The sequence below is a fragment of the Phocoena sinus genome, chromosome 15 (genome assembly GCF_008692025.1).
Source record: "Phocoena sinus isolate mPhoSin1 chromosome 15, mPhoSin1.pri, whole genome shotgun sequence".
In the NCBI taxonomy this organism is placed as follows: domain Eukaryota; kingdom Metazoa; phylum Chordata; class Mammalia; order Artiodactyla; family Phocoenidae; genus Phocoena; species Phocoena sinus.
Window position 1 is genome coordinate 11,542,692 of NC_045777.1, and position 22,157 is coordinate 11,564,848.

At 50.9% G+C, this 22,157-nt stretch overlaps 1 protein-coding gene across 1 annotated transcript; it reads right to left on the reverse strand.

The window, feature by feature from the left end:
- Positions 1-1,883: 1,883 nt before the first annotated feature.
- On the reverse strand, positions 1,884-8,426 carry SNAI1 (snail family transcriptional repressor 1). The gene is made up of 3 exons (XM_032603766.1): positions 8,271-8,426; positions 6,998-7,525; positions 1,884-2,892 (listed from the first exon to the last, which is right to left on the reverse strand). Exons 1-3 carry the CDS (start codon positions 8,350-8,352, stop codon positions 2,708-2,710), a joined length of 795 nt encoding a protein of 264 aa, XP_032459657.1. The 5' UTR covers positions 8,353-8,426; the 3' UTR covers positions 1,884-2,707.
- Between the last annotated feature and the right edge of the window lie 13,731 nt (positions 8,427-22,157).

The following is a 22,157-nucleotide window of genomic DNA, read 5'->3' on the forward strand; positions in this document are numbered from 1 at the left end:
AAAGTAAAGCAGGCCTCATGGCTCCCCTGCTTAAAATGTCCCTGTGGCTGTCCTCTGGGCTCAACAAAATAGAACTGGCCACCTGCACAAGTGCTGCAGGATCTGGACCAGCTCATCCATCCCACCTGGTCCCCCCAGACTCTCTGCCACCCTGGTCTTTTTCGGCACCGTGGCAAGCTTATTCCAGCCCCGGAGGCTTTGCACTTGCTGCCTCCTCGAGAGGCTGGAGCTCTCTCCTCCTCCAGGTCCCCGCTAGAATGGGCACTGGGCTGCAGCTCTCCCGCCTTATTGGAGGGTGCCCTACCCCATTGCTCTCTAGTAGGCGCTCTCTTTAATTCCATCTTGGCACATCACTGTAGGAAAGCGGCTTATTTAATCACTCGTTTGTTTTCTGTCTCCCCTGCTAAAACATTAGTTCCCTGAGTGCAGGGACTGTCTCTCTGTTCAGGGCTGTAACCCCGGGGCCTAGAACAGGGCCTGGCACACACGGGGCTCATCAAAACCGATTGGATGGACATCTCTTTACAGTCTCCAGGGAGGAAGGCGCCGTCATCACCCTATTTTAGAGGCAGCAACTGGGGGTCCGAGAGGCGGAGAGCCTTGCTCCAAGGCCTTGCGAGCCAAGGGCATGAGCCTGGTACCTGACTCCCAGAATGATCGGAGCCTCGTGCACCCATGTTGAATGCCAGCTGGGAGTTTCCACGAGGCCCATCCCTCTGGGAGTGTGTGAAATCAATTATACATTCACCATCAATGTCAGCACCTACTACAGGTGGATGTATGACACCCAGGGACGTGGGACACAGTAGGCCCTCAGCAAATTGACGCCCAAACCCCCAGCCCCCCACCGACTCCCTAACTTCCCTTCAGGGAGGCCAGCTACAATTTGGCGATTGTTAGAGAAGTTTTTTTTTTCTTTTGGGAGGAAAGCTGCAAGTCATTAAGGGCTGCTCCTGGCCTGTGGGTCACCATTTCCTGTTTAGAAGAAAGAATCATCTCTCCTTTGGAACACGAAGCTCCCCCGCCCCCGGCCTGACTCTGGGGCTCTGGGACGCCTGCTCAGCTCCCCGCAGGAAACTGGCACCTTCGGCACCTTTTGTGCTCAAAAAGGACACTCATTTTCTCCTGGCCCCAGGAGGGCCCCAGAGGTGAGGTCACCATGACAGCCTGCCGTGAGTGAATTAGCTCAGCCCGGGACGGGACGGGACGCAAGCAGACCGTCTTCCCGTCCTGTCCTGTCCTCGAGCAGGAAGCAGAATGACCCCTACCCTTTGGCCTGGCTTCTCACCCTCCCGACTCCAGCCAGCCAATTTCCTTGCATCAAAGGCCATTTGGTACCCAGAGGCCAGACAGAGGTGTGGGTCTGACAGGGAGGCCGGAGTGGGGCCTGGAGCCCCTGGAAACAGGAAGGACGTCCTCTGTCCCCTTCTTACTCATCACATTCCACTCCCTCATCTGGGGGCAGCAACCGCTCCCTCCCCAAAAGACCTGCAGTGCTGGGGAAGGCCCCACAGCAGGCCTAGTTGATAAGACCCAGGGAGCTGGCTTCTCACCCTGTGGGCCTGGTCGGCTTCAAAACGGGAGCACTGAGAGAATGAGTAAGGGCCGCAGTGTAGAAACCTGCACACACAGCTCTACTGCTCACTGGCCCACAGGTGTTTCCCAACCTCCGTATCGGACAGGACATCCAGGCTCCGAGGAAAACCCATCTGCACAAACAAGGTCCCTGACAAACCCAGAGGTCCAAAGCCATGTGATGTTTAAGAGGCCAAGATTTAAGGCTGTGTCAGGAGTATCCGAGCTCCACGAATCCCTGCCCCCCTCCTCCCTCCCTAAAGGCCCTTTAAAATACCCACTCCACATAAAACCAAGTAGACTTTTTAATATATAAATTAACCACTTTATTGAATATCAATAAACCGTACATATAACTATACAAAACGTTTCCTTAGTACAAAATGTCGCTTGCAATATAAATACCAGTGTACCTTTAAAAATGTAAACATCTTCCTCCCGGGCCCACCTGTCGGGCCCCCGAAAATAGTTCCGGGAGACACATCAGTGGAGCCGAAGCACCCCATTTGGGCCCTGGACAAGTGAAGGCAATTATTCACAGTCCCTTTGGAGACGTTGTTAAATTGCCCGTGAAACAGGTGCCACCATGACAAACAGGAGGCTGAAATAGCTGCCCAGGCCCTGGGGCATCCTGGGGTCTAGACACTGTCCTTGTGTCAGGGACCACCCCCGCGAGTGCACCTGGGGGTGGATGTTTGCATAGTTAGTTGCACCTTCTGGAGGGGGTGGCCTGAGGGTTCCTGTAGGGGAGGCTGGGGTCCCCTGAGTGGGGTGGGAGCTTCTCATCAGTCTGCTGGCTTTTGTCCTGGAGCTCAAAGCAGCTGTATCCAAACAGCTCTGGATACACAAACCCACGCAGAAAGGCCAACTCCAGAACACTCTGGAGCAGCGGCTGCCAGGAAGGAGTCTCTGCTGCAAGCCACCCTCCCATCAGCTGTCCAAAGAAAGGCCCCCCTCAGAGCCCGGTGAGGCGCTCAGAGCAGAGGACTGGGAAATGGTCCTCAGAGTCCTGGGGGGCCAACGCAGCCAGAAGGCGGAGCTCAGGAGGGAACTCTGTGGCAGCGAGAAGGATGCCGGGTCCTTCCTTCTGGAGTTGGGGTAGGGCCCGGAGAGGTGCAAGGAGCCTTTAGAGTCAGCGGGGCCCCCCTGAGCAGCCTGACTCTTGGTGCTTGTGGAGCAGGGACATTCGGGAGAAGGTTCTGGAGCATGTCTTGCACTGGTACTTTTTGACATCCGAGTGGGTCTGGAGATGGGCCCGCAGGTTGGAGCGGTCAGCGAAGGCGCGGCTGCAGTGGGGGCAGGAGAAGGGCTTTTCGCCTGGGGAGAGAAGACAGGAGGGAGCTGAGTGAGACTCAGACACTTGGGAGAACAGCTGACGTCTACTGAAATCCCCACCCACCCCTGGCTCACTCCAACTTTGAGGAACTCCCGCGACCCAGAAAAGCCAGGCCATACAGTGTCCAAAGGCCTGGATTTGGCAGGGAGCGCCTGCTGCTTCCCACCGTGTGGCCCTGAGCAAGTCAGCTGGCTTCTCTTGAGCCTCCATTTGCTCATCTGTAAAATGGAGCTGTTCATCTCCCACTCATAGAGGCTGGTAATTGAGAGAAGGTTGAATCAAGTACTTTTCCTGCCCTGCCAGCAGGAAGTGCTCAACAATGATGACAGTGATGGCAACTGTGTTTGCTGAACACTTTGTGCTAGGGACAGTGGAAGCATTTTACACTATCTCATTTAACCCCACCTTTGTCCTGAGTTTAGAGATGGTGAATCTGAGGCACAGGGAATATGCAGCATCTCAGCAAGACCAAATAGCCCGACTCCAGTGCCCTTGATTTTTTTTTTTTTTAAAGAATTTATTATTTATTTATTTATTTATTGGCTATTTTTGGGTCTTCGTTGCTGCACGTGGGCTTTTCTCTAGTTGCAGCGAGTGGGGGCTACTCTTCGTTGCGGTGCACGGGCTTCTCATTGTGGTGGCTTCTCTTGTTGCGAAGCATGGGCTCTAGGCACAGGGGCTTCAGTAGTTGTGGCTCGCGGGCTCTAGAGCACAGGCTCAGTAGTTGTGGCGCACGGGCCTAGTTGCTCCACGGCATGTGGGATCTTCCTGGACCAGGGATCGAACCCGTGTCCCCTGCATTGGCAGGCGGACTCCCAACTGCTGCGCCACCAGGGAAGCGCAGCGCCCTTGATTTTAAGCACTACACAGACTGCCCCTCAGTTAAGGGGGCTGTAATGGATGTTCCTTATTAACCCCTGGATTTACTTCCTCTTGGGGACAAAGCTTAAGAGCCAGCCTTAAAGCCCCAGCCCACCCCTATCCCCCAGCAGGTCACTCCTTTATCCTGCTTCCCCATCAATTCAGATCACACTCAGGGTAGTTTCAAGTCTGTTCGTCCCCCAATCAGACTGAGTCCCACGAGGGCAGGATCCCCCCTGCCACCGACACCGACACCGAATCCATTCTAAGCTTCCAGCCCAAGGCCCAGAACCCCCAAGAGGCTACAGAAACCTTTTACCTTATGACTTATTTTTTTTAAAAAACCCTGCCTGTGGCCCTCATTCACCTGCCTGGCCAGGCTGTATTGAGAAGAGTCTTGCACTCAGGGCTGGGTACACAGTGAGAACTCAATAAATGCTTGTACAACAATAAGTCTTTTTTTATAAAGGTCTCAGAAGAGCCTGACTCCTCAATTACCACCAGAAAACACCATTCACCAACTTTTCATAATTCCTGCCCCAATCAAGAGACTGTAACTCACATTCCAGAAACGTCAAATGCTGTGTTTTGCTTTTTCCTGGGGCTGCAGCATTTCCCAAATAAAGTCAGAAGGGTAATGCATTACACAAATACTAATCAGGCTCCTACCACAGGCCCGGCACTATTCTGTAATACTGAATAGTCTTTTCCAGAAGAAACTACATTCTCCTATCCTTCCATTCCCAGCCTTATATGCCCCTAGGCCAAGGCCCTCTAGTTAAATCCCAGTGCTGGAATTGAGAGCTGGGAATGAATGAATTCCAGCAGCCTCCTGGGTGCCTGGGGCACTAGCTGAGCAGGGAGGGCGGGGTCTAGAAGTCAGATGCCTGCGGCCCACTGTGGAACCAAGTCCATGGGCTCAGTCTCCTGGGGCAGAGAGCGGGGACCTGGCCAGAGGATTGGGGAAGGGACACCTGAGCGACCTGCTCTGCCGTATTGAGCTGCCTCTGCACACCAGGCCGGAAGGGTTTGATGACCGCAGTCTACAAGGTCCAAGGGAACTTCCTCCTCACTCACACACTCCTTTGTGAACTCAGGGCCCACGCTATGCAGGTCTGGAAAAGGGGATGGAGTCCTGTAATCCCCACTGCCCCCTCACCCGCTTGGCCAAGGTGAAGGAGCCCTGGCTCCAGCCCATGGGCTGTGACTTGGGAAAGTGACTTCCTTCTCTATGCCTCAGTTTCCACACCTGTAAGATGGGGGTTATGATGGCACTTCTCTCTTAGGACTGTTGGTGGATTTACCGCCTTGACACAGGTGAAGGAAGCCCTGAGCATCACGCCTTCCCCGGCCTCCCGCACTGCCAAGTGCTCAGTGAACGTTATCTTTATGTTTCTTATGATTAGACACAAACCTGAACAAAGGGGCAGGCTTGATGGGATGTGAGGGGTGCAGCAGGAGGCAGCAGACCTCCACCCCTCGCGGATTCCCCCTCCCCACCCCAGCCACGTCTTTATGGTGCTCCTGGAGTGTGAAATCAGCACCAGACCGGCGGGACAAAGGCCGCCGAGGGGGGCAGTGTACATGCAATACTCCCTGGATTAACGTGGCCTGACACACTGCGGGCCAGCAGCTGCGGCCTGGAACAGGTGCTGGGCACCGCTGCCTCGTGCACCTGCTCCACCCCCCCCAGCCCCGCCCCCTGGGCGCACCATTACGGCACACAATGGGAGTTGATGAGGATGGCACTGGTGCGTTTCAACAGGCTTTTTGTGTCTGAGCCATGCCTTTACATTAAAATAATGTCCGAGTGGGAGGGGAAAGAAGCTGGGGGGCCCAGGGGAGCATCTGAGGGCTTCCACTCCCCCCAAATAGAGACGCCATCAGCTGCAGGCACCCAGGACAGAGGCCAGGCAATTGGACCCTTCCATGTTAAAATCAGAGCTGTTTGTGCACAAGGTAAGAGACATGGGTAGTAGCCACAGTCTGCAAGGTGTGGAGGATGCCCCCCACCCCCGTAGGAGTAACGATGACACCAGTAATGCCTGCAAAATGCCAGGCTTCACAAACCACCTCACTGACCCTCACGGCTCACTCAGAGGTCAGCCACCGGATGAGGAAATGCCAGAACTGAGTCTCCAACCTGGCCAACCTGACCCCCAAAACCAACAGTCATGACCCTTGAACCCTCTTCTCCCTCAACAGACACTCTCCAAAGAGCAGCCCCAAGCAGGGTGGCCTCCACCATTCATGTTCTGAAAAGGTGGAGTGGCTACCTTTTCTGCATTTCCAGAAAGCTAAAGACTAGAACAGTCTCCATTTCATAATTTTCTACACATTCAGTATTGCATTTTTTGAAACACCAAGACATAATTGTGTTTTCTGCCAGCAAACGTGTTCCCGGGTCTGCATGATAGGATTAAGATTATCTATTCAGCAGTGTGAATGGGGGTGGGGAGAGCAGATCTGAGAACCATGATGATATTATAAAGCGATTAAGGAGCCACTGAATCTAGACAGCCCCGTACGAAATGCTATCGTAACCCACCCTATATGATTATATTATAATCTATAATCGGAGAGGCTCAGAGCGTTAAATCACTTGCTCAAAGACACACAGCATGGAAGCAGAATGAATACCAGCTATGATTTTTGTGTGTACTGATCATGTACCAAGCACTGTCCCAGGTGATTTCTGTATGCTTTCTTTCATTTGACCAGAGCAAAAACCCCACAAGGTGTTTCTATGCTCATTTCACAGAGGCGGGTACTGAGGCTTAGAGAGGTGAAACAGCAGCCCAAAGTTTGGGAAGATCCCAAAGCAGGATTCAGAGGCAGGTGGGGAGTCTGACAAACATCCTGTCTGGCTGGGGGGCGGGTGGGGGAAGTGGAGCAGGGTGAGCCCCTTCACACCTGGCCCCAACAGCAAGGTGCTGGTTACACCTTTCCCATACCCAGCTCCAACCCATTTGGCTGAGGAACTGAGCCTGCAGAGGGACGTGTAAAATTATCTCCTTAGCCCATCTGCTTAGCTGGTGAATGAACGAATGTTTCTGCCAAACTTTTCGGAGCCAGGCCCCTGAACTCTTGAGCTAGGAGTCAGGAGACTGGGTGGGGAGGGGTCAGTTTCCACAGTCTGAAAGTAACAGCAAGCCCATCTTACAAGAGCTTGTAGCAAAAGCAGTGGGACAGTGAGAAGGGCAGCCAGTCTGCAGGGGTACTCACCAGTGTGGGTCCGGACGTGGCCCTGCAGCAGCCAGGGCCTGGAGAAGGCCTTCCCGCAGGTGCTACAGACGCAAGGCAGCGTGTGGCTTCTGATGTGCATCTTAAGGGCACCCAGGCTGATGTACTCCTTGTTGCAGTATTTGCAGTTGAAGGCCTTGCGAGACTGGGGGTCCTTGGCCACGGAGAGCCCAGCCAGCTGCTTGGGCAACCGGCCCAAGCCTGGGAAGGCAGCATAACCCTCGGCCTCCAGGGAGGAGGCTGAGGTGGAAGAGAAGGACGAAGGAGCCGGTGAGGGTGGGCTGGGGGGCTGGGAGCCTTTCCCGCTGTCCTCGTCAGACAGGGAGGTCAGCTCGACGGCCTTGGGGATCTCCTGGGGCAGAAGAGAGGCCCAGCCAATCGGCTGGGCTTGGGGTGCCAGGAGAGAGTCCCAGATGAGCGTAGGCAGTGAGGCCGTGGGATTGAGGACCTCAGGTGGTGGGATGGCTGCCAGCAGGTGGGCCTGGTCGTAGGGCTGTTGAAAAGTGAACTCTGTGAGGAGACAGGGAAAAGCGCAAGGTCAGGGATTAGATCATTCAGTCAGTCAGCAAACATTAGCCTGATGTGGGCCAGGGGCTGAGTGGGGCTGGCACTCAATGCTTAGTAGATGAATAAAAAAGATTCATGACCAGGACAGACAGGTTCCTGCCGTGGCAGAGCCCCCTCCTCAGCCAGGTCACCTGGTTCTCCCACCTCAACCTCCAGATCTTACAGGAAGGACACCCCCTTCCCCAGCTCCAACTCAAGGAGGTCATTCTCAGGTCTCCTTCCTCTTGCGGTGCCCAAGTCCCCAGCCTGAGGCAAGACCCCCAGCTCCCTGGCCCCTAATCTCCCCAGCTGCCGAGGCACCACCCCTGTCCCCCTTCCATACACATCTCTTCTCCCACCCCCTCCCCCGAATCCTGTGGACTCCGGACTCTTTCCAGCCCCAGGCCGGCGTCTATCCAGACACAAGCCGCCTCCTCTCACTTCTGTGCTCTCGGGGCGCCCCGCTTTCTCGGCGGCTAATTAGTCCCCTCAGCCAAAGACCACCGGCCTCTAAAAGCCCTCTCCCAATCTCCCGGATCCACCTGCCCCGGCCTATTCACACCCAGACTGTTATCTTTTGACTCGACTTTGGCCCCTCGACTTTGGCCCCTCCATTTTGTCCCCAAGGGCCCTGCCTCTCAAGTGCCCCCCATGCAGCCTTCGCCTGCCTCCCCCAAACTCCCTGGGGTCCGGCACCCCGTCCACTCACCTGGAGAAGAGTCGTGGAGCTCACTGTAATTGGGTCTCCGGCGGGAGCAGGCGGACTTCCTGACGAGGAAAGAGCGCGGCATGGTGGCTGAAGCAGCGGGGGGAGCCGGGTCGTGCTGGGATACCAAAAGCCTCCACACGCGAGGCCGTGCAGCTGCGCTGTGAGTGGAGTCTGGCCGCCAACTGCCTTAAGTACGACTGCCGCGGGTGGGCGGGGGCCGACTACGGCCACGCCCCTTTGTCACCTCCGCGCCAATCGAGGCGCGCCTTCGCCGGACGCCACGCCCCAAGCAGGTGCGCCGGGGTCTGGCGGGGCTCGCGCCGCGTGGCGCTGGGAGTCGGGAGGGGCCGCTCGGGCTCTGGGCCTCGGGGCTGCACTCATCACCCGGCTGCGGGCTGCCGGGGGCGGGGCGCCGGGAACCCCGGACTAGGCGGGACCCCCTTCGGGACCCGAGCTCCAGCCAGCTCGACGCGGCACGGTAGCCCGCCTCTGGCGCCCCCTGGCGCCGCGCGCCGCGAGTCTGAACACCTGACGTTGCGATACTGCCACCTCCTCGGGTTTGGGAAGGGGGTGCCTTCGCCCGGAAGGTGACTCGCAAAGAGCGTGGGAATGAAAGGGACAATACACAGTTCGGGGACGGGGAAGAGCAATGGACTTCTGCACGTGGTTGCTGACTGTGCAGTGCTACAGCCTTTTTTGCAAAGCAAACGGGCATCATCTAGAAAAATGCATTCGTTCCCTCAGTGTTTACTGAGTGCCCACTAACATGCCAGGCACTGTTACCGGAGCTGGGGATACAGCCCTGAACAAAACACTCGGGGTCTCTGCCGAAGGGTAGCTCCCTGTCCGGCGGAGGAGACAAACGAAGTAAACAGACAATTCCAATGCAAAGGGAAGTGTGCTTTGATGGGGGGAGACCACAGGGCACTGTGACAGTCAAGAGGCGGGTCACTTGACAGGGGGTCGGGGTGGGGGCACTTACCAGAGGAAGTGAAGAAATACCGAGGGGAAAGGCCTGAGGTTAGAATCAGTAACTATTTCAGAGCCACTGAGAGCAGCTCTCAGGGCTGGGGGTGGGGTGGGCAGGGCTGATGGGTCAGATCTGCCTGGCCTCCAGGGCCTGGAGGAGATTGGACTTTGCCCCAAGGGCACTGGGGAGCCAAGGAAGAATTTTCAGCTGAGGAGAGACCTGTTTAGAATGGTTGAGAAAGAGTACTCTGGGCAGGTGGGAGAAAGAAGTGGGGAAGGGTGGGGTTGAGGTGGTCTCCTCACTTGTCTGGGGTCGTCAATACTGTGTCTAAAGGACCTAAGGCTGGGCTCCAAGGGAGGCACTGACTGATTCATTGTGGGGTGGGCCCAGGGGAGGGACACTTCATCCTCAGCTCTCCTGTGAGCCCACCAACTTTGATGGCCATGCCCCGCCTGGAGTGGGGTTGTGGCACGGAAATAAATCCACAGGTCTTGCCCACGGGTTTCCACCTGTGAAGCAAGGACGATGAAAACCTGTAAGTCCCTCCACTCACCACCTAGAATGAAGGCAGGGACAACTGTCTGCTTTGGTCATCAGGTGCTGGGGATAACAGCTGTGAACAAGACAATCCTTACTAACTGGTGAGGGGAGGGTATGGTGGGGGAGACAGGCCATGCACAGTCATTACGAAGAATATAGCCTCTTCTACGTCTGTTTACTTTCAATCACGATTTTCCACATGCATCCAGAGGGAGGAGTAAGGCTGTGTCCCTCTGCTCAAAACCTCCCATATTCCTATCTCACCCAGAGTAAAAACCAAAGTCTTCACCACGGCCCTCCACCCTGCTGATCTGACCTCTGCTGATCCTGTCTTGAGCCACTCTCCTCCTTCCCCCTGCACAATGATCACCCCCTTCTTTCTGTTCCTCCACATCCCAGCCCTTGCCTACCACAGGACCTTGGCACCTACCGTTCATCTTCCCTGCCCCCTAAATCTCTCTCCCCAGATCTTCACCATGTTGGCTCCTTTTCTTTGTTTCAGCATTAACTTCACCAACTGCTCAGCCTCATTAGTAATGAGAGAAATGCAAATTAAAACCACAGTGAGATACCATTTCACACCATCAGAAAGATAAAAAGTTAAAATTTGGTCACTAGCAAGTGTTGAGGATGTGAGGGCAGCAGGACTTTCGTTCCATGCTGGCGAGAGTGTCATAGGTACAAGCCACTTCGGAAAAGTTTGGCATCAGCTAATAACAGGTGACTCTCCTAGCAATTCTACTTCCAGGCCAACAGCATCCCAGAGGTTCTCAGCCCTGGCCGCAGATTAGATTCCCTCAGGGAACACCCTAGCCTGGGCCCCACCCCCAGAGCCATCCTGATTTGATTAGTCTGGGTGGGACCCTCTGGTATTAGCATTTTAAAAAACTCCTCAGGTGATTCTAGTGAGCAGCCAAGGTTGAAAACTGCTGCCCAGCCCTAATCCCAGAAGAAACAAGAGAATATTCAGTGCACCGTGGTTCCTAATAGCAAAACAAAAACAAAAACAAAACACAAAAAGAGTGGAAACAACCGTAATGTTCTAATGTTTATCAACAGTACAAAGGGTTAATAAAGTGTGGTTCATTCCCATAATGGAACATATACAGCAATAAAAACAAACTGCAACTCCATGCAACAACAGGGATAGATCTCCAAAGCATAATGTTAAGCAAAAAGAACCAACTCAAATGCATAGTTAGTTGGATTTACGTAAGGTTCAAAATCAAGCAAACGAAACCTTTTATTGTCTAGGAATGTATATGGAGGCGGTAAAACTATAAAGAAAAGCAAGGAAATGTTTAATACAAAATTCTGGAGAGTGGTTACCTGGGGGAGAAGGTGCTCCTAGAGAGTTGTTGATAATGTTGTTTTAAGCACAGAAAGCTATTTATTAGCAGTCTTGAAACTGTAGACAGTTTAAACACTTTTGGTAAGAATGATATATTTAACACAAATTTTATGTCACCTCAAGGGAGGCTTCCCTGATCATCCCAGCCAAAGTAGCACCCTGCCCCACTTACAACGTCACTGTTTATTCCATTACCCTATTCAATTACCTTCAAAGCACTTAGTAGGGGCTCAAGTATTTGGTGAGTGACTGATTACTGGCTGTTCCTCCTCCTGGGTCACCCTGTGCGAGTTACCCAGTCTCTCTGAGCCTCAATTTCCTCAACTGTAAAAGGTGGGTGTTCTGTCTCCTAGAGATGTCGGGATGGGCAGAGTCCAGAGGCTGGTACTCAGAACACCATTGCCTGGGCCTGCCGCTCTCCATTTTCCTTCGGTCGGTCACCTGCGCCCTGGAGGAGGTGTAAGGTGGGGGAGGGGCCTTTCTCAGATCTGGGCTGTCCCCTCCCTTCCGATTGAACAGTCCCGGCGGTTTCTCCTCCCGGGTCACCCTCACAACCCTCCCTCCAAGAGGCGGCGGAGACAGCGAGGTGGGAGGGGGCTTTGGGCGAGGCGAGGCCCTGGACGGCAAGCCAGCTCCTGGAGGTGCGGTCCCGGCCTCCTTGCAGGTGAAGGCGAGGCGACACTTTTGATGCTGTGGTGTCAGGTCCTGCCGGAAATGTACTGGCTCTGCGGCTGGGCTGCAGCGGACCCGGCCGGCCCGGTCCTGCCCAACGCTCTCGCCCCGGGGCGCGGCCTTACGGCGCCCTCTGCTGGCCGTCACGTGGGGCCGGATGCACACGCCTTCAACGAGGATGAAAACTGGTACAGCTTTCTTGGAGAGCAGTTTGGGAATATCTAATACGGCCAGGAAAGGCCTCTGAGAGAAGATAAATTTGAATAAAGGCTTGCATTTTCCACGGGTGTCCATCCCCCACTAAAAGAACGATAACTAAAAATGTGATTTACAACTCAACCAAACAAAAAAGAAAGCGCCCCTCCATCCCAGATCTCCATTTCCCTCTGCAAAGGTAACTAAATATTTTTACCAGTGTCTTGTATGACCTTCCAGAGATGGTTTTTAAAGAGACAAGGAGATATATGCATATGTGAATATAATATGTACCTCCCTTTTTTATGTAACACAAATGGGAGCCTATACGCTAGCCTACTTGCTTTCCTCCCAAGTTACTATACTACGGTCTTGAAAGTTGTTCCATATCATTACATGTAGCTCCCTTCATCTGTTGCAGGGCTGCAGACTTTTTCATTGCACGGATTATACCATAATCACACAATTTATCTAACAAGGGGACTTGTGATAGGCATTTAGATTAGAATATAATTTTTTGCTACTACAAACAAGGTGGCAATTTCAATGAATGTCTTGTACACACATCTTTGACCTGAAGTGCAAAGATATGTTACAAAAAATGTTGAGGGAATTCCCTGGCGGTCCAGTGGTTAGGACTCTGTGTTCTCACTGCCGATGGCCCAGGTTCAATCCCTGGTCGGGAGCTAAGATCCCAAAAGCCATGTGGTGTGTCCAAAAAAAAAAAAAAAAGTTTTTTTTGTCCAAATGTCCAAATGTCCTCTAACGAGGTTAAACTAAATGATACTTACCAGCAGGGAGGTGGGGGCCCTTCTCGAAACCTGGTGGATGCAGGGTATTGTCAAATTTTTTTAATCTTTTCCCATCTGATAAGGGAAAGTGAGATCTCCTAGTTACAATTTGCATGTACATGATTGGAGCATTCCTTACATACTCCAAAGCCATTTCCTTTTCTCCATGTCCTGAACTATCCCTGTGAGTCTGTCCTTTGGTCACTGAGTTGATGAACTTCCTAACTGATAAATACTCTTTGTATATTACACTAACTGGCCCTGTTGATTATTAGATCATTAATCGGGTGAGTGGATCAATCAGAGCGGATCAATCAGAGAGTTAATCTCAACCGGGAAGAAGACATTGTCCACGGGAAGTTCAATGAATGAATCAAGGCTCAACCTCCACCCTTATCCTTGATTTAAAAAAACAAAACCTCTTGAGCGTCTCCCACTTGCCTGAATGCAAATAGTGATTCAGCCTCGGGCCCGGACTCAGAAGGCGCTCTGTCACCATCCCAGGATACAAAAGGCTTTCAAGGGAAGATCTTGGGTCCAAGTCCATTGGGCGTGGCCGAGTTGGGGGGCTCTAAGAAAAGATGGATAAGCCCTTTTTGTTCCCATTTACTAAGCACCTACTGTGCGCCAGGCTCTGTGCAGGAGCCTCACCCACACAGGTGTCCCTTTAGCATCCCCAAGTGGTATTTGACGCTCCTGCACTGGAGCCAAGGCCCACATAGGACCAGTTGATATGTCACAGTGCAGTCAGATTAGCCACCTGTCAGAAAGAAGGAAACTCTAGATGTAATGGATGTGGAATCATATCAAGACATGAAGTGGTAAAAAGCAAGGTGCAGAACAGCATGCATAATGTGATTCCATTTGCATATAAAGAGGGAGAAATATGTGGGTATTTCTTAGAGACACAGAAACAACCATTGGAGGGAGAACTAGAAACTGGTCACAGGCGATTGTCTCTGAGGAGGGGATCTGGGTGGCGGCCGGGCAGGAGTGGGAGGGAGGTTCTTTACTACCTGCCCTTTCCTGTGTCTTAAATTTTTTTTTAATCATTTGCAAGTATTAGCCACATTATTTTTTGGCGGGGGCGGGCCATGCCTCGCTGCATGTAGGATCTTAGTTCCCCGAACAGGAGTAGCACCCGTGCCCCCTGAAGTGGAAGCGCAGAGTCTTATCCACTGGACCGCCAGGGAAGTCCCTAACCTCATTAATTCTTTTTCTTTTTTAAAATTTATTTACTTATTTATTTTTGGCTGCATTGGGTCTTCATTGCAGCGAGCGGGGGCTACTCTTCTTCGCTGCGGTGCGCAGGCTTCTCATTGCAGCGGCTTCTCATTGCGGAGCACGGGCTCTAGGCGCACGGGCTTCAGTAGTTGTGGCTCGCGGGCTCTAGAGCGCAGGCTCAGTAGTTGCAGTGCATGGGCTTAGTTGCTCCGTGGCATGTGGAATCCTCCGGGACCAGGGCTCGAACCCGTGTCCCCTGCATTGGCAGGCGGATTCCCAATCACTGCCACCAGGGAAGCCCTAACCTCATTAATTCTTAATAGGGTAGCAAAAGTTGTCCATCATGGAGAACCTGTTAAATATATAACAGTCCAATCAATGGAATATTTTGCAGCTGTTGAAATGTTGAAGCCTGTCTATGTACATATAAACGCTCCAAGGCTCCCATCTCTCTCATAGGAAAACCCAAAATATTCACAACACCATGAGGCTCTGCAGGACTGGGCCCCTTGTGGCTCCTCTGAATTCACCTCCCCGACATGGCTCCAGCCACCACGGACCACACCAGGCATGTACCAGCCTCAGCACCTTTGCATGTGATGTTCCCTTTCTGTGGAATATCTCCCCCTCCCCCCACCCAGACGGCCAGCAGGCTCACCTCCTCACCTCAGGGAAGTCTCCTCTGGCACCACTTCATCGCCCCCCTCCCCAGCCTCTCACACTCCTTATCCCCTCTCCTTGTTTGACTTTTCTCCCCAGCACTCAGCAAATATCTGACATCGTGTATAATATTTTACTTATTTTACTGACTGCCCTTCAGACCAGAGGTTAGCAAACTACAGCCCCCAGGCCAAATCCAACCTGTGGTTTGTTTTTTATGGCTATTGAGCTAAGAACAGCTTTTACAGACAAACAGTTGCTATCAATTTGAGGAAAGGGAGTTCTACATGGGCAGGAAGAATCTATCTCCTTCACTGCTGTGACCTAAGCCTGGTTTATAGTAGGTGAGCAACAAATATTAGCTGAATGGATGAAAGAACTCATACACTTTTTTTTCTTTTTGTGGCCACGCTGCGCAGCTTGCAGGATCTTAGTTCCCTGACCAGTAATTGAACCTGGGCCCCTGCAGTGGAAGCGCCTAGTCCTAACCACTGGACTGCCAGGGAATTCCCACTTTTATGTGAAAAAAATTCAGGTGAACAGAATATCTCAGAGGCTGCCTGTTGTGCAGAACTTAATAAATTATAAGTTTAGGCCCAGACTGTACAGTTAGACCCAAGACTCTGGTTACTTCTGAGGAGGGAAGCAGACAGGGGTGGGAAGGAGATTTTTCTCCAAACCGTTTCTGAAGGGTATGAATGTTTTATTTCAGATGCATGTGTCACCATTTCAAATAAAATACTTTTTCATGAAAAAAAACCCAACCACAAAACCCAGGCAAATACTGCCTGCCTGCCGCTGAGACCCAGTTTCTTCATCTAGTAAATAGGAGTAAATAAGTAGGGTGACCAACCATCCTGGCTTGTCCAGGACTGAGGGAGTCCTGGGATGGTCCCAGGCAGCTGGGAAGAGGGGGTCTCCCGGGGTAAAAGGCAGTTGTCCAAGGCCTTGAGGGTGGTGGGTGGATGTGTGGGTGCTGAGTGGCACCCTGAAGCTAGACCTCTCCACACCTGCTGGGCCGGCATCCCACCTGGAGGTCCACTGATGTTCTAGACCTGACGCAGGTCCCTGGATCTCACTAAGGTGCAGAGCGCATCTTGCCTGGCTAATCGTGCGTCTGCCACCGGGGCTGACATCCGTTATCTATCTCGTGCGCACTAATTTGCCTTGGCAGCCTCACCCTGCCCCTAGTACTGCACTGATATCGCCCTGTTATCTCCACTTCCTGGCAGAAGGCTGAGCCTGTTTCCAGGTAAGGCCCCAGGGCCTCCTCTGTCCCCACCTGTGCCCACCTTTCGCACCTGGAGACCTTTGTGCATCTCTGGACCACTGAGTGTGGCAGATATTGCCAAGGAGGGGAAAGTGAGAACAAACTATTTCCTTAGGTCAAAGCTATCTTAAGTCTCGGACTCAAAATAAAATCCAAACCCTGCTCTTGGCTCACAAGATGCTACCTAAGCTGGGGCTCAGCTCCTCCTCTGTCCCCGCTGTTCACCTGCTCCAGCCTCAGTGACCTTCCTGCTTCCTCTTCATACAGGTTCTTTCCCATAGCAGGGCCGTTGCCCTTGCCGTGCCCTCTGCCCACAACGGCCTTCCCCAGATCTTCCCAGAGCTGTTCTCAGTTCATACATCACCTCCCAGATGCTAATGTCATCTCTCTTTCCCACTGCCGCCACATTGGTCCATGACCTCCACAGCAAGCCCTGAGTGGTAGGCAAGACTATCAGCCTCTTTTTATAGATAAGGAAACTGAGGCTCAGAGAGGTGACATGTAACAGGCTCAAGTCACAGCGAGCAAGCGATGGAATGTCCCTGGCCTAGTAGGCTAGGATACTGTAATAAATCAGCAAGACACAAACAAGCCCCTATGCTCGAGGAGCTCACAGGTGAGGAAGAGTGGTAGCAGGCAATTCGCCAACCCTGAGGGACCCAGGTGAGTCAGAGGAGTGAGACTCCAGGCTGAGGTCACAAGGATGGGCAGGTGAGAAAGGGAAGTGAGAAGACATTCCAGGCGGCAGTGACCGCTGACAACCATGATTAAGAAGCCCAGGGGCAGACGAGTGTTCCAGGATGAGAAATTAGTTCAGATGGCAGAGGCTCTGGGGCCGAGAGAGCCCCAGGCCCCTTGAGCCCACCTCCCCCATGAGGCTCCAGCCACAACAGACCACACCAGGCATGCTCCGGTCTCAGCGACTTGGCATGTGGTGTTCCCATTCTGTAGAATATCTTCCCCACAGACGGCCCTTGCAGTTTTTGAGATTGCCAGTCTTTTTTAAAATTAGAAATGTTCAACTGGAGTTTAGAAAACTATGGTTTGTTTTTAATATTTTTAGTTAACACATTAACACTTTTAAGACATATACACGCACATTACTGCAAAGCACAAAGGTGGGTTCCCGCCTAGCCCTACCACCTGTGGTTGTGTGACCCTGGATAGGTCCCTTCCCTTGAACTACAACTACTACGTAGATTGGGACCTAGAACCTGGATAAGCCAGCCCAGAAGCCCTCCTCGCAGGCACGTGTACACAGACACACACACACAGGCACACACAGACACAGACACACACACACACACTCTCACCCTCTATCTTGATCTCACCTGGCTGTTCTCACTGATCTTGGAGATAGGGTTGCCAAATAAAATACAGATACCCTATTAAACTAGAATTTCATATAAACAACAAATAAACTTTTAGTATCAGACTGCAAGGAACAGGATTCTTTACCTGAAATTCAAAATTAACTGGATCTCTTGTATTTTTATTTGCTAAGTCTGGCAGCCCTACTTGGAGACTGGCTCCGACCAGCACTTAGAACACAATCTATATAACGAGTCCCCTGCTGCTGATGGGCAATGAGGTTGCTTCTCATCTTCTGCTTACCGGGAACAATAGTCCCATGATAATCCTTGCACGAAGGACAGTGACCTCATCTACAATCGTATCTGGAGGGTGTGTTCCTAAAAGTCGCTTTGTCATTCTCTGCCTGAATTCCTGTGGCCAGGCTGTCAGGGCCTCCATGCCTCAGACCAGCTCCCTCTCAGTCTCCCAGGACAGCAGCAACCCTTCTCTATCCCAGTCTCTCCCTGCACCTTGTTCTTTCTCCTTGTCTCTCTCCATCTCTGTCTCTTTCCCTCTCTGTCTCTCTGGGAGTCTCTTTCTGACTCTCTCTCTCTCTCTCTCTCTCTCTCTCACTGTCTCACCTTGGGCATGTCTCTCTCTGTCTCCCTGGACTCTGCCTGCCTCTGTCTCTCTCAGTCTTTCTCCCTATTTCTGCCTCTCTCAACCTGTCTCCATTTGACCCGGCAGCTCTGTATATAAAATGCTTAGATGAGCAGGCAAGACATATTTGGAAGGATGCTCACTCTAGCACAGTCCATAACAGTTGTGAAAATTAATAAAGGGAAACCTCACTAAAATGGAGTTGGGAGGCCAGAAGGGGAAGCTCTCATGCATATGCCACTAGAAGCCAATACAAATCCCAACAGGGGATGTACCTTGCATCTCCGGCAGGAAGTGACACTATTTTACTAGTACTAGCAGGAGGAAGAAAGATTTTCTCCTTGCTTGACAATAGCTCGGCCATTGAGAGACTTTCACAATGCAGCCAATGACAAGGCACTATACTCTGAACTCCCAGTTTCCTCCAATGGACTTTTTGTTTATAACAGCCCCTCCCAACTTCCCCTTCTCCTCTATAAAAGAGTTTCCTCTCCTTTGTTCTACCAGACCCGCACGTGGTTTGCCATAGCTGCATGCCCTGAGTTGCAATTCTTTGCTGCTCCTGGATAAACTCATTTTGTTGCTAAAATAACTGGCTGTATTATTGTTTTAGGTTGACACAGTCAAACTGCAAACAACCTAAATACCCACTGATAAATAAAGTATGGTCCATCCTCACCAGAAGCATCATGCAGTCATTAAAAATGACACCACAATGACAGGAAGGATGTTGAGAGATATATTACGGAGTGAAAAATGCAGGTCATAGACCAGAAGCAAAGCATTTGCCCATTTTAAGTTTCAATCAAAAATATGGTGATCCAAGGACATGTAAGTATTTCATCGAAGAAATGATCCCTGGCTGTCTGGGGTGGGATGAGGAGTGGTTTCCACTTTCTTTTTCAGATTTTTCTGCTTTACCTGTCTTCTGTTATTTTTTAAAACAATAAGCGTTATCATTTTTAAGGTTGTGCATATTTGCTTTATCGTTTTATTTATGTATTTATACACAGGCATGTATTATTTTCTTCTGAACCGTTTGAGAGTAATTTGATATGCTCTTCTATGCACATCTCCTAAGAATAAGGACATTTCTCTATGTGACTGTGGTGTAATTATCAAAATCAGGAAATCTAACACTGATAAAATACTATTACTTGTTCCACAATCCATATTCAAATGTCAGCAACTGGCCCATTAACATCCTTTAGGGCAACCCCTATCCCATCAAGAATCCAACCCGGGATCATGCAGGGATCATGCAGCATTGCAGTCGGTTGCTTGCCTCTTTAGTCTTCTTTAATCTGACCTTGACATTTTTCAAGAGTTTCGAAAAATGTCCCTCAGTTTGGATGACTTGCCTGATGTTTCCTTATAATTAGACTCAGGTTAAACGTTTTTCTGCCAGGAACCTCGGAAGTGCTGCGTCCTCGAGTGCATCCCATCATGTCACCCACGGTTTGTCCCATTATCGGGGATACTAAGTCTGATCCCTTGGTAAAGAAGGTGTCTGCTAGGTTTCTCCACTACAAAGTTACTAATTTTCCCTTTGTAAATAATTTGTGGGGTCATCGTGTGAGACCAAACAGACAGTCTAGATGATTTTTATAAGCAGAAGAGTTATCCCTAAAGTCTTGTAAGAACTGAGCTTGTCCGTCTGGTTCTAACCATCAACTGAGCGCTGTCCCACCCCAGCTGCAAAAGACGTGTTGTAACACTAGCCTGTGTACAGAATAGAATTTCCTATGCTAGCCTAAGGATGCGTTTTACCTGAGGCTCTTTTTAAAAGATACAGATTCCCAGGCCCCACCCACATCTGCCAATCAGAATCTCTAAGAGAAGAGCCTGAGAACCTATTTTGGAGCAACTGCCTCCCAGGTAATTCATGTCTTCAGGGCAAGTTTGGGAAACACTTCACTTAATAGTAGTACTTAGTCATCAAACATTTACAGCTGCTAGCTGCTTGGGTGAGGCTGAGCACTGCTGGGTGGTCTCAAGAATGGAGAAAAACAGTAGTGGCACAGGGAGCTCACATTTATTAAGCACTTATTTTGTGCCAGGCCCCGTTCTAAGGCTTGATGTGGACTGTTTCACTAGATTTCCCACAACTCTGTGAGGAAGACACGTTTATTAACCCCATGTTACGGATGAGGAAACCAAGGCACAAAGAGATTAGAGTAAGTTGTTCAAGGAAATTCCCTGGCGGTCCAGTGGTTAGGGCTCTGCGCTTTCACTGCCCAGGGCCCGAGTCTGACCCCCTGGTCGGGGGACTAAGATCCCACAAGCTGCACGGCACGGCCAAACCAAAAAAAAATTGTCCAAGGTCACACAACTAGTAGTGTAGATGCTGGGGACTATGCAGTGTGCCTAAGACCATGCGTCTATTCACACCTCTATGCTGTACCACCGAGTTGTTCCTGTTCCGCTCGGGAAAATTACTCACCCTTTCCCTCCTCCACTCCATCATGTGTGTAATGGCGGGGCTGGTTAAGAGGATTTGATCAGACTGACTTTTCTGGAGTATCCTGAATGCCTGGTTTTGGTCACCTTTCAGGAGAGAGGGTTAAATAAAAATTATTTGAGGGCAGGCGCTGTGTCAGGAACCCAGGATGAGAATGGTTATCTATTGTCGTTATTCCCGTACTCATTAACGCCCAGCTGAGCCTCATATGGGACATTCAGCAGATACTGCGGAAGGCCAGGGGATATTGAGAGAGGGAAAAAGGCAAGAGAGCGTCCAGGGATCACGTCGAGGGCCTGGGCAGGTCAGGGCCCCACCAGGCAGCAGCCATCTTACCTGCCCCCAGTCTCGCCCCCTCTGCCCGGCAAGTCCTGGCTCCTGCGCTTCCGGTTTGAGGACCCGCCTCCCCGCGCTGGACAGCGGGACCAGCTTCTTTCAGGATCTTTTTGCCACCGTACCGGCCCCTAATTCTGGGCTGGAAGAGTCGCCACGGAAAGGAAGTATCATTGTAAAAGGGCTCCCTTTAGTTCCATTTCAATTCTAGGAATATTTACTGAGTATACTCGGGGTCAAGTATGGAGGAGAGTGGTGCATGAGACAGGTATGGTCCTTGCCCTCAAGAGCTTGTTAGTGTGCGAGGCAGCCATTAAAACAAGTAACTGCACAAATGATTTAATGACAAGGTGTGAGCTGCCTGGCATATAGCAGATGTTCAGGACATTTATTCGGCTAATATACATTGACTAGGGTTTCCAGACAATGGATAAAAATACAGGACACCCAGTTAAATATGAATTTCAAACAAACAACAAATAATTTTTTAGTATGAATATTCCTGGTGTTCACTTCCTAACTTGGGCAAATTACACTCCCATGCAATATTATAGGAAAGGGAGAAGGCACAGGTAGAGAAGGGATAAAAGGTCTAGATGCTTCTGTAAGCCTTTGGACTTCTGGCTTCTAGTTTCTTTATAAAGTAGGAGGTATTTACTGTTTATGAAATAGTTCTAGTTTCTTTATAAAGTAGGAGGTATTTACTATTTATGAAATAGCTACCATTTATTAATCCCCTACCACGAGGACTTAACAGCCTGTAATTATACATTTGATTAGTGTATAAATCCCCAGTGGCTAGCACAATCCTGGCTCATAATGGGTGCTGAGTAAACACCATATATATGCCTGAATATAAGGAAATCAAAAAAGTTTTTTGGCCAAATTGAATGTGAGAGCTTTTAGCACTGAAGATGAAATACTTCTAATGCCTACTTATTTTTAATTATACTATATTTAAAACAAGTGTAGAAATATAGTCTAGTCATACATTTTAAGAAATAGTTTGATCCACATCCATCTTTGACATCAGGGTAACTGACAATATCAGAGTAACTTTTAGACTTATTGAAGTGCCCCAGGCACATCCTAGTCCTATTTGAGTTGCTTGAGGGCTGGCACTTCCTGTATCTTGTGCATGATGCTAGAACTTGAAGTCTTACCCCAAGGCCTAGGTACCCATTCCTAAAACATCTGATTCCCCCACAGCTGCTCCTCTTGGAGTCTTCCCTTCAATTCAGAAAGATAACTCCACCCCCCAGTCATTCAAGTCCCAAACCTTGGTGTCATTCTCTCATGGCAACTCCTCTCTTGCTTTCACACCTTACCCTCAAAAAATATCTGACGGAATCAGACTTCAGCACCCCTATGGCTACAGGGCCCCAAGCAGCCGCTGTCTCCTGCCCGGAACTGCCAACAGCAGCCTCCCTGGTCTCTGCTTCCCCTCTTTCCCCGCTGTTGTCCCTT